Source organism: Terrapene carolina, unplaced genomic scaffold (assembly GCF_002925995.2).
Source record: "Terrapene carolina triunguis isolate 2854851 unplaced genomic scaffold, T_m_triunguis-2.0 Scaffold66, whole genome shotgun sequence".
Taxonomy (NCBI): Eukaryota; Metazoa; Chordata; order Testudines; family Emydidae; genus Terrapene; species Terrapene triunguis.
The window spans coordinates 77658002-77680189 of NW_020664417.1; the positions used below are offsets into that span (position 1 = coordinate 77658002).

The 22188-nt window shown below is 41.5% G+C and overlaps 1 protein-coding gene across 1 annotated transcript in view; it reads left to right on the forward strand.

Annotated features, from left to right (window-relative positions):
- Positions 1-12333: 12333 nt before the first annotated feature.
- Positions 12334-22188, forward strand: part of CLNK (cytokine dependent hematopoietic cell linker) — a 113058-nt gene continuing 103203 nt past the window's right edge. The window contains exon 1 of the mRNA XM_029910650.1: positions 12334-12377. Coding sequence (XP_029766510.1) covers positions 12334-12377 — 44 coding nt within the window. The remainder of the gene's footprint in view (positions 12378-22188) is intronic.

Below are 22188 nucleotides of genomic sequence, written 5' to 3' on the forward strand. Positions count from 1 at the left end.
CAGAGGGAGTTAAAGAAGCCATGAAGACATCACACCCAGAGAGTCATTAAGAGGTAGTGTGTGGTTTAAAGCCTCCTCATTTTAAATCAATTATAAATCTATTAAATAGTTCTGATGTTCCTTTGGCCTGGTCTACAATGAAAATGTAGGTTGAGATAGCGTGTGAAAAATCCACAACGCTGAGCGCTATAGCTATGCCAACCTAAACCCTGGCATAGATGCAGCTAGATCAATGGAAGAATGATTCCGTCGAGCTCGTGCCATCGCTCAGGGAGGTGGAGTTCCTACAGTGATGGAAAAAGCCCTCTGTTGCTGGAGTCTGAGTCTGCATTACCAACGTACAGTGGTATAGCTACAGTGCTGAAGCTATGCCACTGTAGTGCCCTAGTGTAAACATGGCCTTTGTATTGCAGAGCAGCTGCACAAAAGGAAGCTGGATGCCCTGGCTCCATTTTCCAGCCTATGCGGTCTACATAAGCAGCCTTGGATTAGGGGTTTCCCAGAGGAAACGTGCAGGGGCTGACAGAGGAAAAGGGGCACAGAGTTTGTTAAGCATTGAAACTATTGTGGGGTGCTGTTGAAAAACCTGGGACACAACTGGGGAACCATTGAAAGACTTACCAGAAACAGACAGGAGTGGAGGAGCTTCGTCGCTGCCCTAAATGCCAGAGGCGTAATGGGAACATGATAATGATGATGAGAAACAGTAGCACCCTACTAAGCAGCATATCCCTGCAGAGCCCCACACTGGGCTATAGAGCCCCCAGAATTCCCACTTACACCAGCAGAACCCCCTTTTCCTGCTTCTGTTCTTCAAATTCAAAGGATGGTGTTACTAAGCCCTTCTCCTTTACTCTCTCCCATCCCAAACCAAATGCCTTGAGCAGCTTCAGAGGTGGAGTTCTGTGTTGATGCTGCTTAGATTCTTTAGGGGCATCTCTTTGCAGTCAGATTGGCCCTGTAGCACTTGACTACTGCATCCAGATATGAACCATACTCATATACAGATGCAACATTTGAGTTGCATCAATAGACTCAATAGAATATTTGGTCAGCTATGCGGTCAAGGATGCAAGCCCGTGGCTGGCTCACCCTCATGTGGAAACACCTGTCCAAGGGAGATTTTGGGGAGGAAATCTACACAAGGATCCTCTGAAGAGTTCCTCCCTGATCCAGCCAGCCAGACAGACTGAAAGCTGTTTTCACTGCACTGCAAGAAATAAGAAGAGCAGAAATAGAGGGTTGTAAAGCAAGGCAATAAACTGACTTTTCAGTGGATTCCATCACACATTAGTGTATACGGGAGTGAGGTAGCAGATGATCTAGCCAAAATTGGAAGATCGGCAGCTCAGATTGGAATGACAATAGTTGATGTATTAACATCCTATCATGGGAAATATCAGCTGAAATAAATAGTCAAAAGGTTAAAGATCTTCTTATATCAAAGCTTCTCAGAAAACAACATCCACTATCACAAGACCATGAACGGGACACACTGCAGAAATGAAAATCAATAGAGATGGACTCAGATATGTCCACTGGGCAAGATGTGTAGGAAGCAGTCACCTCCCCATGCTTTTGAATGTAGCATTGTAAGGAAAGTGAAGTTTTTCAGATTGGACCCCTTATATCATGCCCTTACAAAAGACCCTGTACAGGTTGATGAATTCACTCTCAAACTTTATGGCCTGATATGATTATCACAGGACAAAACAACAGCAGCAGCATCCTTTGGAATGGGGTTGGGGCAGGGCCCATGTCCTTAAAGAATAGTCCATGAGGCTCACTCCCATACCATGTGGATCCCAAGAGATCTGTGGGATTCCAGAGTCACCTATGCATAGGTCCCAGGTGCCCTCCCCTTTACTGATATACCAGCTGTAGATCTGGTCTTTAAAAATTTTCCAATATTTTGACAACCTTGTTTACTACTGTACCTTGGGTTTTTACTTTTTACTAATGCCAGCTTGCTAATGGAAATAGTACAAGCCTTATGCTTTTTGCTGGTCAGTGTTTAGAGCATTAAAGGACTATCAATCACCCAAGTTTTCTTAAGACCAGCTTTTAAAAAAGAAAATAACCAACACTGGCACAGTATTTCCACCCATATAATGTTATGTTTGCATCCAAATTTGTGGTTGCTTTACAAGTCCCAACCATAAACTATTACATCTTTCACTGAAAATGATGTGGCAAGTATCAGGATGTTCTAGGGCAGGGGTCGGCAACCTCTCAGAAGTGGTGTGCCGAGTCTTCATTTATTCACTCTAATTTAAGGTTCACATGCCAGTAATACATTTTAACATTTTTAGAAGGTCTCTTTCTATAAGTCTATAATATATAACTAAACTATTGTTGTATGTAAAGTAAATAAGGTTTTTAAAATGTTTAAGAAGCTTCATTTAAAATTAAATTAAAATGCAGAGTCCCCTGGACTGGTGGCCAGGACCCGGGCAGTGTGAGTGCCACTGACAATCAGCTTGCGTACCGCCTTCGGCACGCGTGCCATAGGTTGCCTACCCCTGTTCTAGGGGCTTTCAGAACCCAGTCTTCCAAGATTAGAGGCAGTGATTAAACAACAAATGGAGTTTATGATAAACCAAAGTAACTATCATGATGATAAAAGTTTATAGTTTAAGATATTTGGTGAAAAGGACATTCAAAGGAGAGGAATGGAAAAGGATTATTGTCGCTTAAACACTACCTCACTGTGATATAAAAAAGCATAAAAAAGGTTTTGCTTCCAGGGAATGAATGCCCAACTGGAAAACAAACTATCTTGTAAAATTTTAAGAGCTTTTAATTATGTAGGACAAGAGGAGATCTTTTTTTCCCCTCTGGATTTACAGCTTCCAGATGTTTTGTGCCCATAGCTATACAGCCATCAACACTAGCCAACAGTCTGATTTGCCACCAAAACAACACTCTGTTTCAACATGAGAACTGGACTGAATATGGAAAAGTTTGCTCTGGAAATGTTTCCAGGAGATTTTGTTTTAAAAGGGAATTTGTTGATTATAAAAAGATGTCAGGCTGACATCGTGACAAGTCTAAATCCTCGCCTGGTGGCAGCACTGTCTAGCAGTCAGAGTGGAAGTCAGGACTCTCAGGCTCTATTCCCACACTTTCCCATTGACTCATTGTGTGACTTTGAGCAAATGATTTGGTTTCTTTGTACCTCAGTTTACCCATTTGTATGACTCATGAGTTAGACTTTCCAGCCACAATCCCATCTGTACCTTACTTGTCCTATAGCAAAAAAACAGAAAACTCAAACTTACAGTGAACAAGAAAATAAGGTATATCTTTAATAATCAATATGTTACTCACCCACTCTCTCTGGATTATCAATATGCATAACTGACCTTTTTAAAGTATTTACTTTCCCTTAAAATAAGTTATTTGTTATTGTCAGATTTCTTTAAAGATACAGGAATTTTTAAAATCTTTTTACCCCAATATCTTTTCTCTTTTGGTTAAACCTGCATATATCAAGATTATCCTATGCCACACCAAAACAAAAGGCAGTTATTGAAGACGAGTTAAAGCAACACTATAAAGCTCAAAGAGAAAAAATCAGGCTAGGAGTTGCAGTCAACCATGCCTCCCAGGAAATGGTTAATACAGCCATTTCACTTTCCTACAGCTAGTCTGTGGATCATAATTTTAGGGAACAGTATAATTAAATAGAGAACACAGGAAACTTTTGTCACCAGCTTTGAAACACTGTAGTGTATCATACCAGAGAGACATCGGCATAAAATCTTCACCCTGAGCTTTATATTTCAACAAAATAAAGGTGAATTGGTTCTGTTATCGTACATTTCAGTTACCATTAGTAATTATTGTTAACGTGGTTTTTTCATTTATTTTGATAATCCCATATGTCATATCCCATATCCCATATAACACACAAATATTTGGTCTGTAGACAGTGGGTAAAATTTCAGAAGTATCTAAGGGCTTGTCTACACTACCGCGGTAGTTCGACGGCTGGCAATCGAACTTCCGGGTTCGATTTATCGCGTCTGGTGTGGACGCGATAATTCGAACCAGGAAGTGCTCGCCGTCGACTGCGGTACTCCACGTCAGCGAGAGGAGTACCGCGGAGTCGACGGGGGAGCCTGCCTGCCGTGTGTGGACCGCGTCTGAACCGCGGTAAATTCGAACTAAGGTATGTCGACTTCAGCTACGTTATTCACGTAGCTGAAGTTGCGTACCTTAGATCGAATTGGGGTGTTAGTGTAGACCAGGCCTAAGTGACTTAGGAGTAGAGCTATGCAAATAATAGATTTTTCAGTTTGCTGGCAATTCAAAAAAATTGGGGTTTAACCAACAACGATATTTTTAAAAAATTTGGCAAATCAAAAAGTCAAAAGCAATTAGTTTGGGTTGAATAAAACATTTTGATCAACCCAAAATAAAATGCTTCATTTAGATTTTGAGCATGTTTTAATTATTTATTTTTAAAATTAAATTAAAGGAAATTTCAAAATGAGAAGTCATTTCAAATAAAAAAATTGAAACTTTTTATTCAAAAAATGCTGAAATTAAACATTTCAAATTTTTGGAATTTAAGTTTTTATCCAACTGAAACAATTCACCAAAATCAACATATATTCATGAAATGTTTCAGTGTCACCAAATCTGCATTTTTCATCAAAAAAATTTTCAGTACAATTTTTTTGCCCAGCTCTAATTATGCTCATAATTATAATTGAAAGTCAATGGAACTTAGGCTTCTGTGTGCCAAAGTCACTTTTGAAAAATAGGAGTTAGGCCTTTTGAAAAATTTACCCAGTTTCTCTAAGGCCTGGTCTACACTAACACCCCAATTCGATCTAAGGTACGCAACTTCAGCTACGTGAATAACGTAGCTGAAGTCGACATACCTTAGTTCGAATTTACCGCGGTTCAGACGCGGTCCACACACGGCAGGCAGGCTCCCCCGTCGACTCCGCGGTACTCCTCTCGCTGACGTGGAGTACCGCAGTCGACGGCGAGCACTTCCTGGTTCGAATTATCGCGTCCACACCAGACGCGATAAATCGAACCCGGAAGTTCGATTGCCAGCCGTCGAACTACCGCGGTAGTGTAGACAAGCCCTAAGTGTGTTCTCTTAATCATAGCATTAATGAAGAGATTTATATAGAAAAAAACCTGACTGACCAGGGGAGATTCTGTTCTAACTTTCGGCAGTGAGCATCCAGTGTCACCCCCTGATGTAAATGGTGTTACCCTGGATATATGCAGATTTAATTGAGGTAAGATTGTGGACGCTTGTCTCTAGAACATACTTCCCTCATCCTGCAAACTGCCTGCATTGTTACTACATCGTAAACAAATAGAAAGGGGAAAAAAAAGTATTGGTAGAGGTGGTTAGCAACCAGAATTTCCATTCTGTGTGAAATCAAAATCAAAACATTCTTGCAAAACTGCATGTTCCGATGGAAAACTGTTCTGTGGGAATTTTTTTGACCAGCTCTAAGTAACAATGTGATTTCATATAAAAAAAAATTAAACCCTCTTTGCATTTCAAATCTCTCCTAAGGACCCACTGCTGCTCTTCCCTGTTTTCATCTAGTTCCCCTCCTATTGTCATCTCAAAGTCCATAGAAAAGGAGCCCTGTTCCAACAGGCCTTAAGGAAGCTGTAGCATTGGAGAGAGGCTGCAGGGGTTAGGACTGGGGAATGGGGATCAGGAAGTATCTTCCTGAGGGCCTTCTGAGAGCTGTGGGATACAGGAATCCCCCAATTGACCTTAGCTGGCTCATTGGGGATCCCTTTCCCACCTATGAACTTTTAAACTGTTTGGCGCCTGAGCCACCAGAAGTTTTTTATTTGTCAATAAAACTAATTTAGTAGGTCAGAGAGAAGCCCAAAGAGCCCAGCAAGGCTCTGGGTACACTTCCAAATAAGCCTAACTAGGCTTTTGAGCCACATGTCTCCAAGGCTCACAGAGGGGAAGTCAATGAACCACGTTTGGTGGTGCACAGGGGCCTTGATGAGCATCCTAAGGCTTTTGGGGAAGTCCTGATAAACCAGCTACAACTTGCAGGAAGGGAGCCTTGGCGTTCTTTTAGGTTTAACCTTAATTTGGAATTTCCTGTTCTAATATTTGATTTTTATTTTAACTATCATTCTCCTAGAGATAACACTTTAGAGAGGAAGCAGCATGGTCCATGGATAGGGTACCAAACTGGGAATCAGGAGACCTGTGTTCTATTTCCAGCTCAACTCCTGAGCTCCAGGGTAATTTGGGCAAGTCACTTCACCTCTGTTTCTGCTCCCACCATTTCTTTGTCTTTTCTCTTTAGATTTTAAGATCTTTGGAGCAGAAAGTGACTCTTCATATGCATTTGTACAAAGGGATCCCAATCTTGCTGCTGTAATAAATATAATACAATATAATTAGTTCTTGAAAAATGACATGGATTCAAAACATTGATATGCTACTGCAATCTTAACCTCACCTTAAAGGTTTTTTGGTGTAGTAATAGCTTAAATAAATTATACAATGCTACAGGGGCATCAACCAGAATTGGCAACATATGGGACTTGAAAGAAGTTTAGGAAATTTTAGAAGCAGCGAAGTACTTTAGTAGCAGTTAGCTTTTCAACATCTTGGATCAGAGAATCTGCAGTGGTTTGAGCATTGGCCTGCTAAACCCAGGGTTGTGAGTTCAATCCTTGAGGGGGCCACTTAGGGATCTGGGGCAAAATCAGTACTTGGTCCTACTAGTGAAGGCAGGGGGCTGGACTCAATGACCTTTCAAGGTCCCTTACAGGTCTAGGAGATAGGATATCTCCATTAATTTATTATAATTTATAAAGTTGGTAAAAATATTGACAGAAAGGCTGGAAAGGCTGTCACTGAGTTCATCTCATAACACTAGTTCCAAATTATCCTCAACACTAACTCTATACTGAATATGCCTTTTGATAGTCTGAAGTCACATCCCCTTTGGTTGTGATCTTATCAGCTCTCACAATAAAATGCAGATGCAAACCTTGAAAGGGTTTCACTTCAAAGATCATTCCTACTGAGTTCACAGCAAGTCTATTATTAATTATTATTATTGTTATTATATATTTGTATTGCTGTACCACCTAGGGGGCATAATAATAGACTAGGACCACATTGAGCTAAATGCTGTACAAACACAGAACAGACAGATGGTCCCTGCGCCAAGAGGCTTAAAAAAACCTGGCTTTTGATAGTGCCGTGTGTGCACAAGAGGTCACACCATTGGTGCCATTCATAGAATTGCAATGGGGTAATCCGTAGAGTGAAATTTGAGGGAAAATGGCTGGTGAAGAGAAGGTGCATGGGAAGTTAGAATAGCCAATAAAAGTTGTCTTAACGAACAGAAGCCTTGTAGAAAGACTGGTCCTAGCTGCTGAATTTAGCATCTGCTCTGCAGGGGATAATATAGGAAACTTGGTATTTGAAAATAAATCACAAAAGAAAATTGATTTTTACCAGAAAAAAACCAAACACTGACAATAGAAAATCAATGCTCAACTACTAGAAAACATTTGGAGCCCATCATAAGGTTGAAATGGGGCTGGGGGAGCTGAAATTTACTGGATGTTGACAAAAATAAAGGGGCGAGGGCTTTTTTTGCTAATTTATTTTCCTGTTTTTCAATCAGCCTTAAAAATAATATTACCTTTGTTCAAAATTTTATGAGGAAAAAAAGTGACACTTGTTTCCCCAGACAACCCATAACTGTATGTGTACACAAAAACCCTGCTGGCAAACCAAATCATGAGGGAAACTTGGCTATTATTGTATAATTTTGTTTTAATTTCAGAGGAAAGGAAACGGACTTGAAGCTGCCCAAAGGCCACACAGACATCAAGCATAGTACAAACACTACTAGATTTACTTCTTCCAAGATTTTAGGAACAAACTAGCAAAGAGGAGACAGAAGTTTGGCAAAGTTAAGTCCCTGGCAAGCTGCGACACAAAATATGCTTTATTGTATCTAGCCAAACAGTACGTTTTCTGGAACAATGAAATAATTATCCTCAGTTTCCCAGAAGAAAATGAAGATTTTAGTAGCTTTGCAGGCCATACATTTAAAAATTGTTCTAAAGGAACCTTCTAAAAATGCTTCCAAATAATTGAGGCACATGCCCGTCTCTCATCAAGACTCTACATTTCTAGGACCTCGATTAAGCTCTGTGTTCCTACCCAGCAAAGCATTTCAGTACCTGCTCGACCTTAAGAACACATGTAAAGCTTATTCACTTAAGTATATCCTTACTGCCTGGCTCAGTTGGGGCCTATCAGATTAGACAAATTATTAACTGGCTTGTACAATGTCAACAGTTTCATTTCCCAAACAATAGACCCTTATGCCACTGCACAGAGACCCATCAACGTCAGAAGAGTCTGCTCAAGCGGAGCTGATTTAAGGATTGGGATCTTAGATTGTAAACCCTTCAGAACAGGGACTGTGAATGGGGACAGCCCTTAGCACATTGTGGGCTCTACCCAAATGCAGATAATAAAAATATTAAACTTTTATACTACATCATTCTTATTTCCTGATTTCTCCTCCCACCCCCTGAAATTTCTCTCTGTCTCTCATTTTTGCATGCAACAGTTAATTTCCATCACAGTTATTCACTTCATAGGTACTTAAGTAACATTTCAGTACCAATAAATTCTCTGTACCACAGTATTTAAAACTTCTGCTATTTCACTTTTACAATTCCATGCACTTCCTTTCTTTATTTTTCTCTTCTATTAGATATTCTCCTCAATTCAGCTTCCCACCGAGAAACGATTCCAGGCAGAATTACAAACAGAATTTTTAGCCCCAGGAACACTGAGCTCACTTCCATGGTTGGCTCAACAATGCCTCATTATTTTTCTAAAATTCCTTAGGTACTGTTGTTTAGAAAACACTGTGAAGTAGGTTGCATTTAAAAATACAGAGCCAGCTGTAAATGCAAATTATCCAATTCCTCCAGCTCCTACCACCAGACTCCAACCATTCCTGGAGTAGAAGGTTTATTTATCTACATATTGAAATCATTTTAAAAATAGGTTTCGTGGGTTTTTTTGTTTGTTTGTTTGATGACTGTGACCTGGCCACACCCACAGGTAACAGTCAAAACAAAAAACTAGAGGAGGGGAGGGGAAAAAAAAAAATCTATATACTATGTCTTGCCACTTGAAGGCACACTCCTCTCTGCACAGTGTTTTTCCTCTGTAGCCCAGTGCACAGAGCAATTGGGACCAGCATCTTCCTTGGCCTGTTCCCAGACATGGAACATTTTAGAAGCTGTGGGGGATTATTTTTAAAGGAAAATATTAATGTGAAATATTAATAAATAAAGGAATGTGGGTTCAAACACATGCTTCTTGTCATATAAACAAGCTGTTACATGATCAGAGTTTAAAACAATAATGTTTCAGCATCTGTAATATAGGCCTAAGGAACTTCTGAGACATTGGGCGATAGATATACTCTACCTACCTATAGGTCTGTCAACTTATTACTTTATTTTAGTGCCTAACAACATAGTATCTCAATGCTACACAAAATTAAGAAGAATAAAATCCCATAATGCAAAGTAGTTTCTCTCCATTCTTCGAAGGAAGAGTGGTAGAAAGTGTGACTCTGCAGTAATACTGTGGTATAGTATATAGCAGTCATCCATATGAGGTCTGATCAAAAGCCATATAAGTCAATGAGAGTCTTTCCGTGACTTCAGTGGGCTTTGGGTCAGGTCCTAAATCAGAATTTCAGAAAAATGTCTTGCGATGTTTGAAACCATTTGTGTATGTTCTTTTAGAAGTTCTAACCACCCAAGAAAGGAACAAAAGAAGTTACAATACCCAGAAGCTCTAATATTTGTTTGAAATATATATTAAAGAAATGGATATCATCCACATTAGGCCTGTGCACGTTTTGGTGAAATGAGTTATCTACTTGAATTTGGCCTATGATCACCCTCCCTCCAGTAACATTGTTCATTGTATCAAATCAGAGATTCTCCTTCTGCAGGCTCCTTCTTGAAAGACATCCGCTCACAGAGTCATCTTCCTTTCAAATACCCCAGTCCTTCCATTGTTTAGCTCTCAAACAACTTCATTCTATGGGCCACCAGGAATGATTCCATGGACTCTACTCTGAAAAGCAGTGTTTGAAATAATGGGTTGCATTACGCTTACTTCTTATGCTGTTGCAACCCAATGGATAGCATGTGTTACAGGTCCCCACCTTGGTGCCTGATACACAGAGGTTATGAGTTTGTTATAGTACCTGCAAGGGAGCTTAGTTCAAGCTTGAGCAGTTCATGCTTTTAACAGTGGAATCCCCTAGTTCAGTCTCTGGTGTGTCAGCCAAGGTGGCAGCCATCACACCCTAATTAGCACCATGTGTTATATCCTACCCTCCACGGTAAAACACACTAGAGAAAAACAAATGTTTCCATGAAAGGAAAGGTCTCTGGGGACAATGGAGGGGTCACCTGGTGCAGCTTCCATGCTCTGAAGACTGATCCATGAAGGAAGAAAGTTCCATCCTCATAGTGTGCTGCCCCTACACGGTATTGTCTCATCTTCCTCTCTCCTCTGGCGGCATCTCTCTCTTAGGAAGAGGTGTTCTCACATCATTACCCCTCATGTAAATCCAAATGCAGGTTCCCCATGAGAAAGTACAGCAGAGGGAGGTTGCAAGAATTGAAAGTGGACACAACTCCCCCTTTAGAGACACCTTGTAATGGGGCCTACCTGCAGGGTGCTGCCGAATTCAAAATGTCTCACCAGAGCTTTGTGTGCATTGAGAATCAAGGGCTATGAGAATAATACAGCAGGTGCGTCAAAGTAGAATTTGGCCCAGCTAGTGAAAAGTCCCTTGATTTCATAAGCTCTAAGTTTGCTCACAACATTTTAAAGAGAAAAATCACCTTACTTAAAAAAAAAAAAAAACTAAACAACCAAATATATAGTTCAAACCACTACTGTGTCCCACATACAAGATGCTGACCTAAATTACCATGTTGGGTTTTACTGCTGAAGAGCTTGGCTTCAGCTGTTTTGTTGAGTGCTTTTGTTAAGGCAGCCATTTACAGCTCTTCATACTAGTAAATCTTCAAAAATTTGAACTCACCTCTAGCTGACTAGGAATGTATACGCAGACTATTATCACCTGTTAGTTTTAATTTTGATCTTTGTAGTTGTCTGTGTAAAACTGAAATCACCATGTGCACAGCTAATACAGGGTTACAATATGCTGAATCAGCAGTAGGAGAAGTGACAAATACCTACATTTACAGGAGGTATTATTTAAAAATATTGCAGACTTTACAGAGGACCCAGAAAGTCTATAGGAGTTAGGGATGATGTCCTCATGCACCTCATGGGATGATGTCCATCAGGCAAAATTCCCACTGATCTTAATGGGAGACTTGTCTGAGTGAGGACGGAAGGAATTTGCCCAGTGGCTAATGTGATTTTTTTTAACAGAACTAAATTAGTAAATATGCTAAGGAATCTAAACTAAATTATTATCTGAGCCTTTTGAAATTTTTTATTTCTAATGGTACAAAATGTAACAAGGTTTTTGCACATGCCATTGCTGGGCTTTTGTGCTTTATTTATTAATTATTAATTTTATTATTATTAATTTCTATTGTATTCTAAAAGCTAACAATCTAAATATAAAACAAGAAATGACCTGTGGATACAGACAGACAGATGGAGGAGCACAATGGTCAGATTCCATGCTTATTCCAACCTCAGCAGGGTGCAGGCTAGGGGGTCACAGGGAGCAGAAACTTGCACCATGTGATTACTCTGCAGTATGGGATTTAATTAGCTGAAAAAAGAAAACGAAAGAAGGTTAGCTGCTGAGATGTCTCCTTATAGTTTTCATGGGAGGCAAGGTTAACTTTGTTCAGTTCTTTAAAAGTTTCCAAAACATCTTTTATCTGAATTATTGCTGAGGACCAACTACTAGGCTCATTGAAATCTATGGGAGTTTTGGATCCTGTAAGAGATGCTATTTTTGAATACAACATTTTGACTAGCTTGTTTCCTACAGCCTACATCAATAATTACCTGACAATAATAAACAGCTCTGTACAAATCAAGATTTAATGTATTTTGGATGTGACTTTGAATTAGGGAGTTGAGATTTGCTTGTACTCACATATAGGTGCTTATATACTGAAATAGGGGGCCTGAATCTCACAAAACAAGACAGCTCCAGGATCCAGGCAGATATCACTGGAAGCCAGGGCCAACTTTAGCATCTCATAATCCCACTCACCCCTCCACCAGTCACACTATCCAGATACCCCTTTAAGGAGATGGATTCAACAACATGGAAGATTCAACAGCCTGTAGGAGAAAGGTGAGTATGCTAATGCTGAATAAGTTAGCATTATCTTACTCCCCTGAAGTTCCATGCAGCAAGTGGGAGGTGATGCTGGCACACCCCTAACCTGATTCCTTCTCACATATGAATCCTTAAACCCCACAGAAGGGTATCAGTGAGGTTGGTAGAAAAAGAGAATGATGCCATAGAAGTAGATCACCTTCTATGATCAAGATCTGATGGAGCCCTACACCCTCCGTTTGTGGAAACTGAAGTTACAATGTGAGGCCTCATAGCATTCACCACAACCAGATTACAGCTAAACTGTAAGACAGTAGACCCTTCTGAGATGTTAGCAGCTAAAATCTCAGCAGATTCCATCCTCTCACAGTTCCTAATGCTGACAAGTCGGTGCATGCACCAGCTCCACTGAGCAACTGAGTATAATCCATCCCCTCACAACTCATGTGTCCTTGGACTGCGCATGTGCCATCCCTCAGAAAAACTAAGTATGCTCTCTCCAGCTCAATCCTAAAAGGATGAATTTGGACTTTCTCTGTAATAGCTGTTCCTGGCCAGGGTGGGGCCAGGCACAAGAAATCAGAGCAGGATACACTCAAAGATCCCTTTGCTGGCAGCTTGGAGAAGGAAGTAATCTGTTCAAATGCAGAGGGGACAAACCCTGTGCAGGAGATGGGACAAGAAGTTTGGTGAGTCTGGGACTGGACAGTGGGTTGAGAAAGAAACTGACTGGCAAGGCAAAGAGACTGGCACTTGAGGCGGGAGCAGGAAGAGGAAAGGCTGGAACTGTTTGGTTAAAGAGAGTGGGATCGGAAGCCAGGGGTGGGGGGCATGGACTGGAATTTGGATCCAGGAAGGGAAACAGTGTTGGTGGTGGACTTGGAGCCACTTGACTGGTGGGGAACACAGACTGGATGAAGAGATGGGGAGTTGAGGGGGAGAGAAGAGAGACAGATCTGACAAGAAGGAGAACTGGGACTGACTGGGAACAGAGAGTGGGGAGGTTGTGACAAGCAGCCAGGAAGGGTGTGCGGGGGGAAGGAAATTGATACTGGATGAGAAGACCTCGGAAGAAGACAAGGACTGGAAGCTAGTGGGTCATGGGGGTGGGGAAGGAAGAGACAAACCTGATAAGGATCCTAAAAGGGGAAACTGGAGCTGACTGGGCAAGGAGACTGAGGAAAAGAAGTTGGAGAGGGAACTGGGGTTGGCTGGGAAAGGAGACTGGGACTGGGATTGGAAGTTTGAAGAGTACAGAGTGGGATTGGATAGGCAAGGAGAATGGGCCAAGGAGCCATAGGTGGGGAAGAGAGACAGGTCAGAGACAGGACCAGGGGTAGATTGGGCAAACAGGACAGAAGGGGTCTATCTGGGGGGAGGGGCACGAATAAGCAGAAATGACTGTACCATTAGAGTACACCCTGCTCCAGAGTCTGGAATGGAAGCGGGGGTGCGTCTAAGTTTCATGCTTCTTTCGGTGGCATGTACTGTATGTACCGGTGTAGCCCCCCACCCCTTGAGCACATATATAAATTGCAATGGAGATAGTGAGACACTGCTTAGGCGAGTAGAGTAAAGACATGCCTGAAGGGTGTGGGTATGTACTCAAGCACATACTCTACATGACTCTCTATTTACCTAAACTGTGTCTCCCTGTCTATGCTGCTATTTTTAGCTGGAAAAGTCTCCGACAGCAGGGAAAGGCTTTGTCCTTTCCCTGCTTCAGGGAAAGATCCCAGCAGCAGGGAAAGGCTGGCAGAGCCGCCCCCTTGCTCATAGAGCCATTCCCCTGCTGTAGGGAAAGACTCTGGCAGTGGGAAAGGCTCAACCTTGCTGCAGGGGAAGGATCCAGCAGTGGGGAGCTGCTGAAGTCTTTTACCACCGTCTGGCCTCTGCCAGAGCCTTTCGCTGACGCTTATAACAACACACCTCAGTGTGGACATGGTGTGCTTTTCACAGAAGTGTCTAGCTATATAGACACACAATATACACCGCCAAAAGTGGTGTGCAATTCCTGAGTCTCACCATTCTTCTGCTGTCAGCAAATATCAGTGAAACCTACTGGCAAAGAGTCTCATTCCTCTTCAGTGCTAGTCCACATAGAGGACAATAACCTACTACTGCTATCAGTTAGTCCATTAGCTTAAATGTCAGAAGTCTGTGTGGTGGAGCTGGCACATGATGGAATTTGTTTTTTCACTTTGCTTTTTTTTTTTTTTTTTTTTTTTTAAACTAGGAAATTACACACAAAAACTACATTAAAAGGAACATAATTAAGGTTGTGGAATTAAGCACTTAAAAGTTAGGAAATGCCTGAATTAAGTTTCCCATCTGTAATGAGATAATACTGCTCTCTCCCTACATGGGGGTGTTCTAAAGATCAAAGAATTAATTGTGAAGCACTCAGTGACTAGAAAGATGAGCCCCTTAATAAAATCCATGGGGAAAATTAGTTCTGTCTTCGGGTGAGTAAATAAGGCCTGGGCAGGGCCGGTTCCAGGCACCAGCTTAACAAGCAGGTGCTTGGGGCAGCCAAGGGAGAGGGGCGGCACCTGCGGCAATTCGGGGGCGGCAGGTCCCTCACTCCCTCTGGGAGCGAAGGACCTGCCGCTGAACTGCCGCCGCCGATCGCGGCTTTTTTTTTTTTTTTGCTTGGGGCGGCAGAAATGCTGGAGCCGCCCCTGGGCCTGGGCCACAAGTTGAACAATGAGGAGAACATATATTGAATAGCTGTTCATTAAGTGAGCACCATCCATCCCGTGCATTGAATGAAGCAGGGGTTTTGTGGAAAAATAACGTGATAATATAATTGAAGATCAGATCATAATGCATATGCACAAAGAGGCCAAATGAATGTTACACAGGCAACCTTAATTCTGGCATGTCCTAATTTTTGAGTGGTTGACTTTGCAACATTAAGAATGTTCTTTTAAAGGTAGAGGGTGTGTGTGTGTGTGTGAGAGAGAGAGAGACAGTGAGAGAGAGAGAGAGAGGTATCTTTATAGATTGTTTTGGATAAATCATGACCGAGGAACAAGACTGTAGCTGGCTGACCATTCAAAAGGCAGTTTCATTAACCAAAAAGTTTTTTCAGATGTGTTTCAGGAAGTATGTCCAACCTCAGATATGAAGCTTAAATTAGAAACAGTGCACTTAAGCATAAAATATTGGTGTCCCTATGGTCACAGGTATGTAACATTTTTACATTATATTTTATATTATGTATTTACAGTACAGTATGATTTTTTTTTTAAAAAAAACTGGGCTATTTTACTTTTGTCTGAATTGCTTTTGATTAATCCTGTGAAACTGGTCAAGACGGATGTAACCACTTTGGATTGTGCTCTCGTTTCTGGATAAATTGCCACAAGTCCGATTTGCAAATACTGTCAATTTATATGGTTTATTTAGCTATTAAAGCTCTTAAAATTAAAACTTCTGAAAAGAAATCAGTTATTCGTACTACATAGTGTTATATGTGTTTAATAAGATGGCCAGTGTAGCTTCACAAACCTATGATGTTTAAGGTGACTTAAAGGATGTTAAGAAATAAAATGTACTTTGAACTTTTAAAACTTCTTTCTGAGGACTGAAAGTCAAGATATTTGAAAATATCTAATCAGGCTAAAATGTGTGCCCTTGTCTCAAAAACACACAAAAAAACCCAAGAAGAATTTAAAAGTGGACTAGCACATAGGAGCAGGTATTAAACCATTTAGACTGGTTGGAGCCCCAGAGTGGGAAACGATTTATATGCACATGCCAATAAGCATTTGATCTTTGGGAATTGGTGTGCAGGGGGACTTTATGGGAAGGAACTGCAAAGGCTGGAAAGGGAATATACATATATTGCAAAGCAGGGAGGATGAGAGCTTGAAAGGTAGAGAGGACCTGAAGGTAGAAATTATATCAGCAATTCCAACTGCTTTCTGTCTTTTCTTCTGGTTGTTGCCCCATTATCTCAGTCTTACCGGTAAAGTGTTTCAACCAGCCCACCCTCATATATGCCCTAGTCTTCATTAGACACTGGATAAATTGTCTCACCAAATCAGATGGATTGGAAGAGACAGAAATATAGATCTAGTTTTCATCAGCATAGTAAAGGCACTGCAACCAATATTCTGCACTGATCCTCTTAGCACTGAACAGGAGTGTGACAGAATATAACCCTGCAAGATGGCACCTGCTTCTGAGAGAAAATCTGGGGCTAATGAGCAATTAATTGCTTGATGCTTCTCTCCAGGATCACGCTGCATGTACTTGAAATGATCATTAAACTTTTACAGTTTCTATTTTCCCCAATATCTAAGGTGTTGTCCCACTGCCTTCTTATTAAAATAAGCTAAGTGTGGTTTTGATTTTCACCGATCCTAGTCTGGGCAAAGATGGCACTTTTAGTCATTAACAAGTGAGTTAGAGGTATCAGTATTACAGTCTATGGCAGCGGTTCTTAAACTGTGGGTCACGAGTTTCTTTTAATGGGGTCTCCAGGGCTGGTGTTAGACTCCCTGCTGCCAGGGGCGGAAGCTGAAGACTGTGCCCCGCTGCCAGGGACTGAAGCCAACACATGAGCAACTTGGCCTCCCGTGGAATGGGGCCACGGGCAATTGGTCTGCTTACCACCCCCTAATGCCAGCCCTGATTCTAGACTCTAGAATCCAGAGTAATACAGGACACGGGGGTTGTGCAGTAATTTGTGTTGTCAGAAGTAGGTCACAGTGCAATGAAGTTTGAGAACCCCTGATCTATGGGACTAGTCCAAACTTTCTTCATGTGAATGGGAGTTTCCATTGAGTTCAATGGGCTTGCCTAAGTCCGAACTGTCAGCACACAAACACATATTCCCCTGTGGACAGTGTCTATGCCATTTAATAACATGAATTAGGTAGGGATGATCATATAACATACAAGGGGTTAACCCATAAATGACTTGTACTGTAGTATATCAAACCTAATAATCAGAAAGGCATGTTTCGCTCATGCAAGGTATATTCTGTTTTGTATTATTCTTGGTTCGCAAACATATGGGTCATATTTTCAAACATTTTCCAGACCTAGCTGAATTAAAATAAAATATCATCATTATTATTATTATTGCTGTTTGCCCAGCTCTAAGATTTCCTGTCTTAATCAGTATTAGAAACTTTCATCTGATTCAAGCAGGGCCGGCTCTAGGCACCAGCAAAACAAGCTGGTGCTTGGGGCGGCACATTTCTAGGGGCGGCATTCTGGCGCCGGCCATGCCGCCCCTAAAAATGTGCCCCGGCCGCCCTAGCTCACCCCCACTGCTGCCGCTCGCGCGCCACTGCTCCCCCTCCCTCTCAGGCTCTCAAATCTGGGATGGGGGGGAGATCCCGAGCGTCCGCGGCGCGCGAAACAGTTGATTCGCGCGCCGCTGCTCCCCCTCCCTCCCAGGTTTGAGAGCCTGGGAGGGAGGGGGAGACCCCGAGCGGCCGCGGCGTGAGTGCTGCTTCTCCCCCTCCCTCCCTCCCTCCCTCCTAGGCTTGAGAGCCTGGGGGAGGAGGCAGGGCTGGGGATTTGGGGAAGGGGCAGAGTTGAGGCGGGGCCGGGGATGGGGTAAGAAAAAAACAGGGGGGCAGCCAAAATTGTTTTTGCTTGGGGCGGCAAAAATCCTAGAGCCGGCCCTGGATTTCCTGGCAGCAAACTGTGCCGATCGCAAGTGCGGCCTCTCTAAGAATCCCATTGTTGAGTTAATTGGTTTGATATCAGTGGTATCTTGGTAAACTGCCAGTTAAAATTATGGCTTTTGTGTTTGAGTAGATTTTTGTATCTCACATAGTTTTGAGCACTTTTGAGGAGTATGCCAGTTCTAATGCCATTAGGTAATTTTAAAATATGCATGTACTATGTGTGCAATACTTTGTGTGTTCATAATAACTATGAAATACATCCCTTAATTTATGTAACCATTAAATAAATTAAGGATAGTGCATAGTATTCTCACATACCAGAAATTAAGCATCAAAGACTCACACTGTGACCTTTGGAAAGAAAGATCTAAAAATGTATCATCTAACGGAGAATACCTCTCTAGATTGTAAGGGTCAGGTTCTGATCTCACTTTCACTGGTGTCAATTAGAATTAGAATTGACACCAGTATACCAGACATCAGGATTTGACCCTAGATATCCTATTTTTAAAAAAAATCCATCATGCTATTGGATAGAATATGCACGAAAACACTGTTTGCCCTTATGCTGCCTGTGCTAGCTCTGTAGAAGCACTTCATGCATATAATTGCCAGAGCTGTGTTGACCTCACAACAGATGCTGAGGAACAAACAAAAAACTAAACTGAGACAAAATAAATAAATTCCAAAGTTCATTAGGATTGATGTTTGTCAACGTAGGGAAATAAATGCTACTTTTTGGCTTCCAAGGGGGTATTACAAATAATAGAGTGAAAAAATATAAATAATCAAACTATCCGTGGAAATACATTTCATAAAAAATCGACCTTCTAAATGTAACACTGTAATGCTAAAGACCATCTATTATCCACTCAATGAACAGATCATGTATATAGATGACTCCCTTTGGCGTTAACTGGAATTGTTGGTAAAACGTATGTCCGCCATACAAAACCTGAATAGTAACAGCACAGGGGATGGTGGATGGAGTAATTTTCACAGAGTATAACACAGACGGCGATCTGAGCAGTAGTACATAGGGACTGTAGTGCATGCAAAAAGGCAATTCACGAATACACTGGACATGGCCCTGCCTTTTCCTCATCCCACTCACCCTTTTGTACTACCACAAAGCAGGCCAACATGGAGCTAGTATGTACGACAGACAGGAGATGTCTCTTCCTGCTCCTACATCCATATTTTACTACATAGTTTACTGTATTTTGGCCCTTTCACAGCTCTGGAAAGGGAGGCCAGGATTTCACTCCGTGTGCCAAATAAGGTTAAGTTTATTCTATAGTTCAGTTTATCTCCACCCCATAGTGGACTGTAAAATCCATAGTGGATTATAAAAATGGTCTCATCATATTTAACTTTCTGTTGATTTTATGTAGTACTTGCATACTAAAATAATTAAGTTGTTAGAAATTTGGATTTGTGACATTTCATTCAGTGTTGCTGGATACCTGGAGTAGTATGAAGTGTGAGTAATTTCCCTGTGTTGTCATGACTAGTAAGTGAATTGATCATTATAAAGAAAGATAAGAGGTGTGGAAATGAAAGGTAAATAAAAAATACATTTGAACATGGGAGCTTTAGCTCTTTATCCCAAAATTAAAGAGAATAATTAAAAGCTGCAAGGACTCAATCTTAAATGACATCCTCTCAAAATAGAAAAAACTAGTATGCGATCCAGTTGTGGAGCCTTAAAATCCCCCTGTCTGGCAGTGAGTAATATTGATTCCCTGTTGAAATGACATTCCCTTCTTCAGAATAGCTTGAATTTTAGGGCAGTACTGGTCAGCTTAATAAAATCCAAGTCAGACTTACGCGGGTACCATTGCTGCAGGGACATTTTCCTCTTAAAATTTACTTTGGAGATATTAAGAGCTGAATCCTACAAGGTGCTGAGCAATTCCTGTGAAGAAATGAGTGCTCTCAATTCTTGTTACTTTAAATGGGAGCTTAGCACGTTGCAAGATCAAGCCATACAGTTAATATACAATGCTTTGGGATGCAGACTGCTTAGAGGAATTTTAATACTGTACTAGCAAGCTCCACAGATTTACACAACTGTTGAATGTACAGTAGAACCTCAGAATTATGAACTCCTCTGGAATGGAGGTTGTTTGTAACTCCGAAATGTTTGTAACACTGAACAAAACATTATGGTTGTTCTTCCAAAAGTTTACAACTGGACATTGACTTAATACAGCTTTGAAATTTTACTATGCAGAAGAAAAATGGTGCTTTTAACCATCTTAATTTATCTGAAACAAGCACAGAAACTGTTTCCTTACCTTGTCAATTTTTTTTAAATCTGGGACAGCCCTCCCCAGAAACCTTTTGTGGTTTTTTTGTAGTTTACGTTTAACACAGTACTGTACAGTATTTGCTTTTTTTGTCTTTGCTAACTGATTGTGTACTTCCAGTTCCAAACGAGGTGTGTGGTTGACTGGTCAGTTCGTAACTCTGGTGGTCGTAACTCTGAGGTTCTACTGTATCAGCTACTTATTTTAAGAACTTGTCTTCACTACCGTGCTACATCAGAGCCACTGCATTGACGCAGAGGCACTAACATAGCGCGGCTGATGAGGATGCGCTACGTTAACAAGACAACACTCTCCCTTTGACGTAATTACTTCACCTCAAAAAGAGGTGGAAGCTATGTCAATAGGAGAGTGATGCAGACACTGCTTTAAGTGGATGTAACTTATGTCAGTGACGGGAGTGGTTTTTTCACACCCCGAGCAACGTAAGTTACATCGACTTAAGCGATAGTGTAGACAAGCCTTAAGATACTTAACTACCTATTGTGCTATATTCATTTCACTTACTGGAGACTTCTATGTGCAATGTATATCTGTGTGTAGTCACATCACATTCATCAGTGTGTATTTATTCCCCATGCTGGAGAACATGCATGTTACATATTGGTGTGGGGGGGAAATCAGTAGCCAGACCAACATCCTAAACAGATTCTTTATACAAAATAAAGAGAGTCTTGGAAATGGTTACTTGTTTGGCATTCTGTGCACATTCTCATATCAACACAGGAAACTGTTCCTTTGAATGGAAAGTTCCCTTTGGCTTTAGACGGGAGATAAATATCCGTGCTCATACCGTTAAATTTGTCAGCAGTTTCTGACACAGCTGAACATGTGGGGTTACTGATTCAACTGAGCCTTAGCAGGAGTGGAGAGACTGACACTTAGGTGATTCTAAAACTTCCTTTCAGAAAGATTCACAGAGGAATGAATGCTTTTCTGCCTCATGAGCACTCTTTTATGGAGCCCTTCAAGGATTCCCCATCCTTGTCAACATTTATACGAGACTTCTGGTTCTACTAGTCTCGTATATTATAAATACTCAAGGGATGTTACATCATCTTCACACTGAACACAGAGAGCACTATTTCACAGCTTACTCAGTGCCCCAGTGAAATCAGCAACTTGCTGAAACTACATTCAGGCAAGTTGGAGCTAATGTTGGAGAGTAGGAGATATGCTTTGAAGAACTGACCTATACCACATCACTTTCATTCAAAGGCATCTACTCTCGGATCACAGTCTTGGGACCACTCTGGGCTCTTCATTGCTTTTGGATAGTCAAATGGTTCTAGTAGCCAAAAATACAACCATCTTTGGTGGGGCAGGAGGCTTCACCCCTTCCACTCCAATGCAGATATGGCCACCTGTGCATCATCTCAAGAATCAATGACTGGAATGCTCTATACCTGTTTGAGAATGCTATTATGGAGATCCAGATGGTACAAGATGCAGGACCTGTCATTTAGCTAACACAGGGCAATGAGAAGTCATCACCCAGTGTTCCTCTCTTCACTGCCCCCCTAGCCCAATGCAAGATCCAATTTAAGGCCCTAATCTTAATCTTCAAACCATTTGGGCCCAGCCATCCAAACTTTACACAAGCCAATGAGGAAAAGCCAAACAAGGTGAATAATAGTGACACAGCTCAGTTCTGAATTCACTGGACTTGACTATCTCAGAAACCATCCCTCTGTCCATGAACTTGACCTAGCACAACAGTTCCCTTCCACAGGAGCACGAGAGCTCATCATGCCTAGGGTGTGTCACAAGTACAAGGGACTTCTCAGCAGCTACCTAACAGTTATGGAACCCTCTTCTGCAAAATGTTAGAACACCCTCACATCT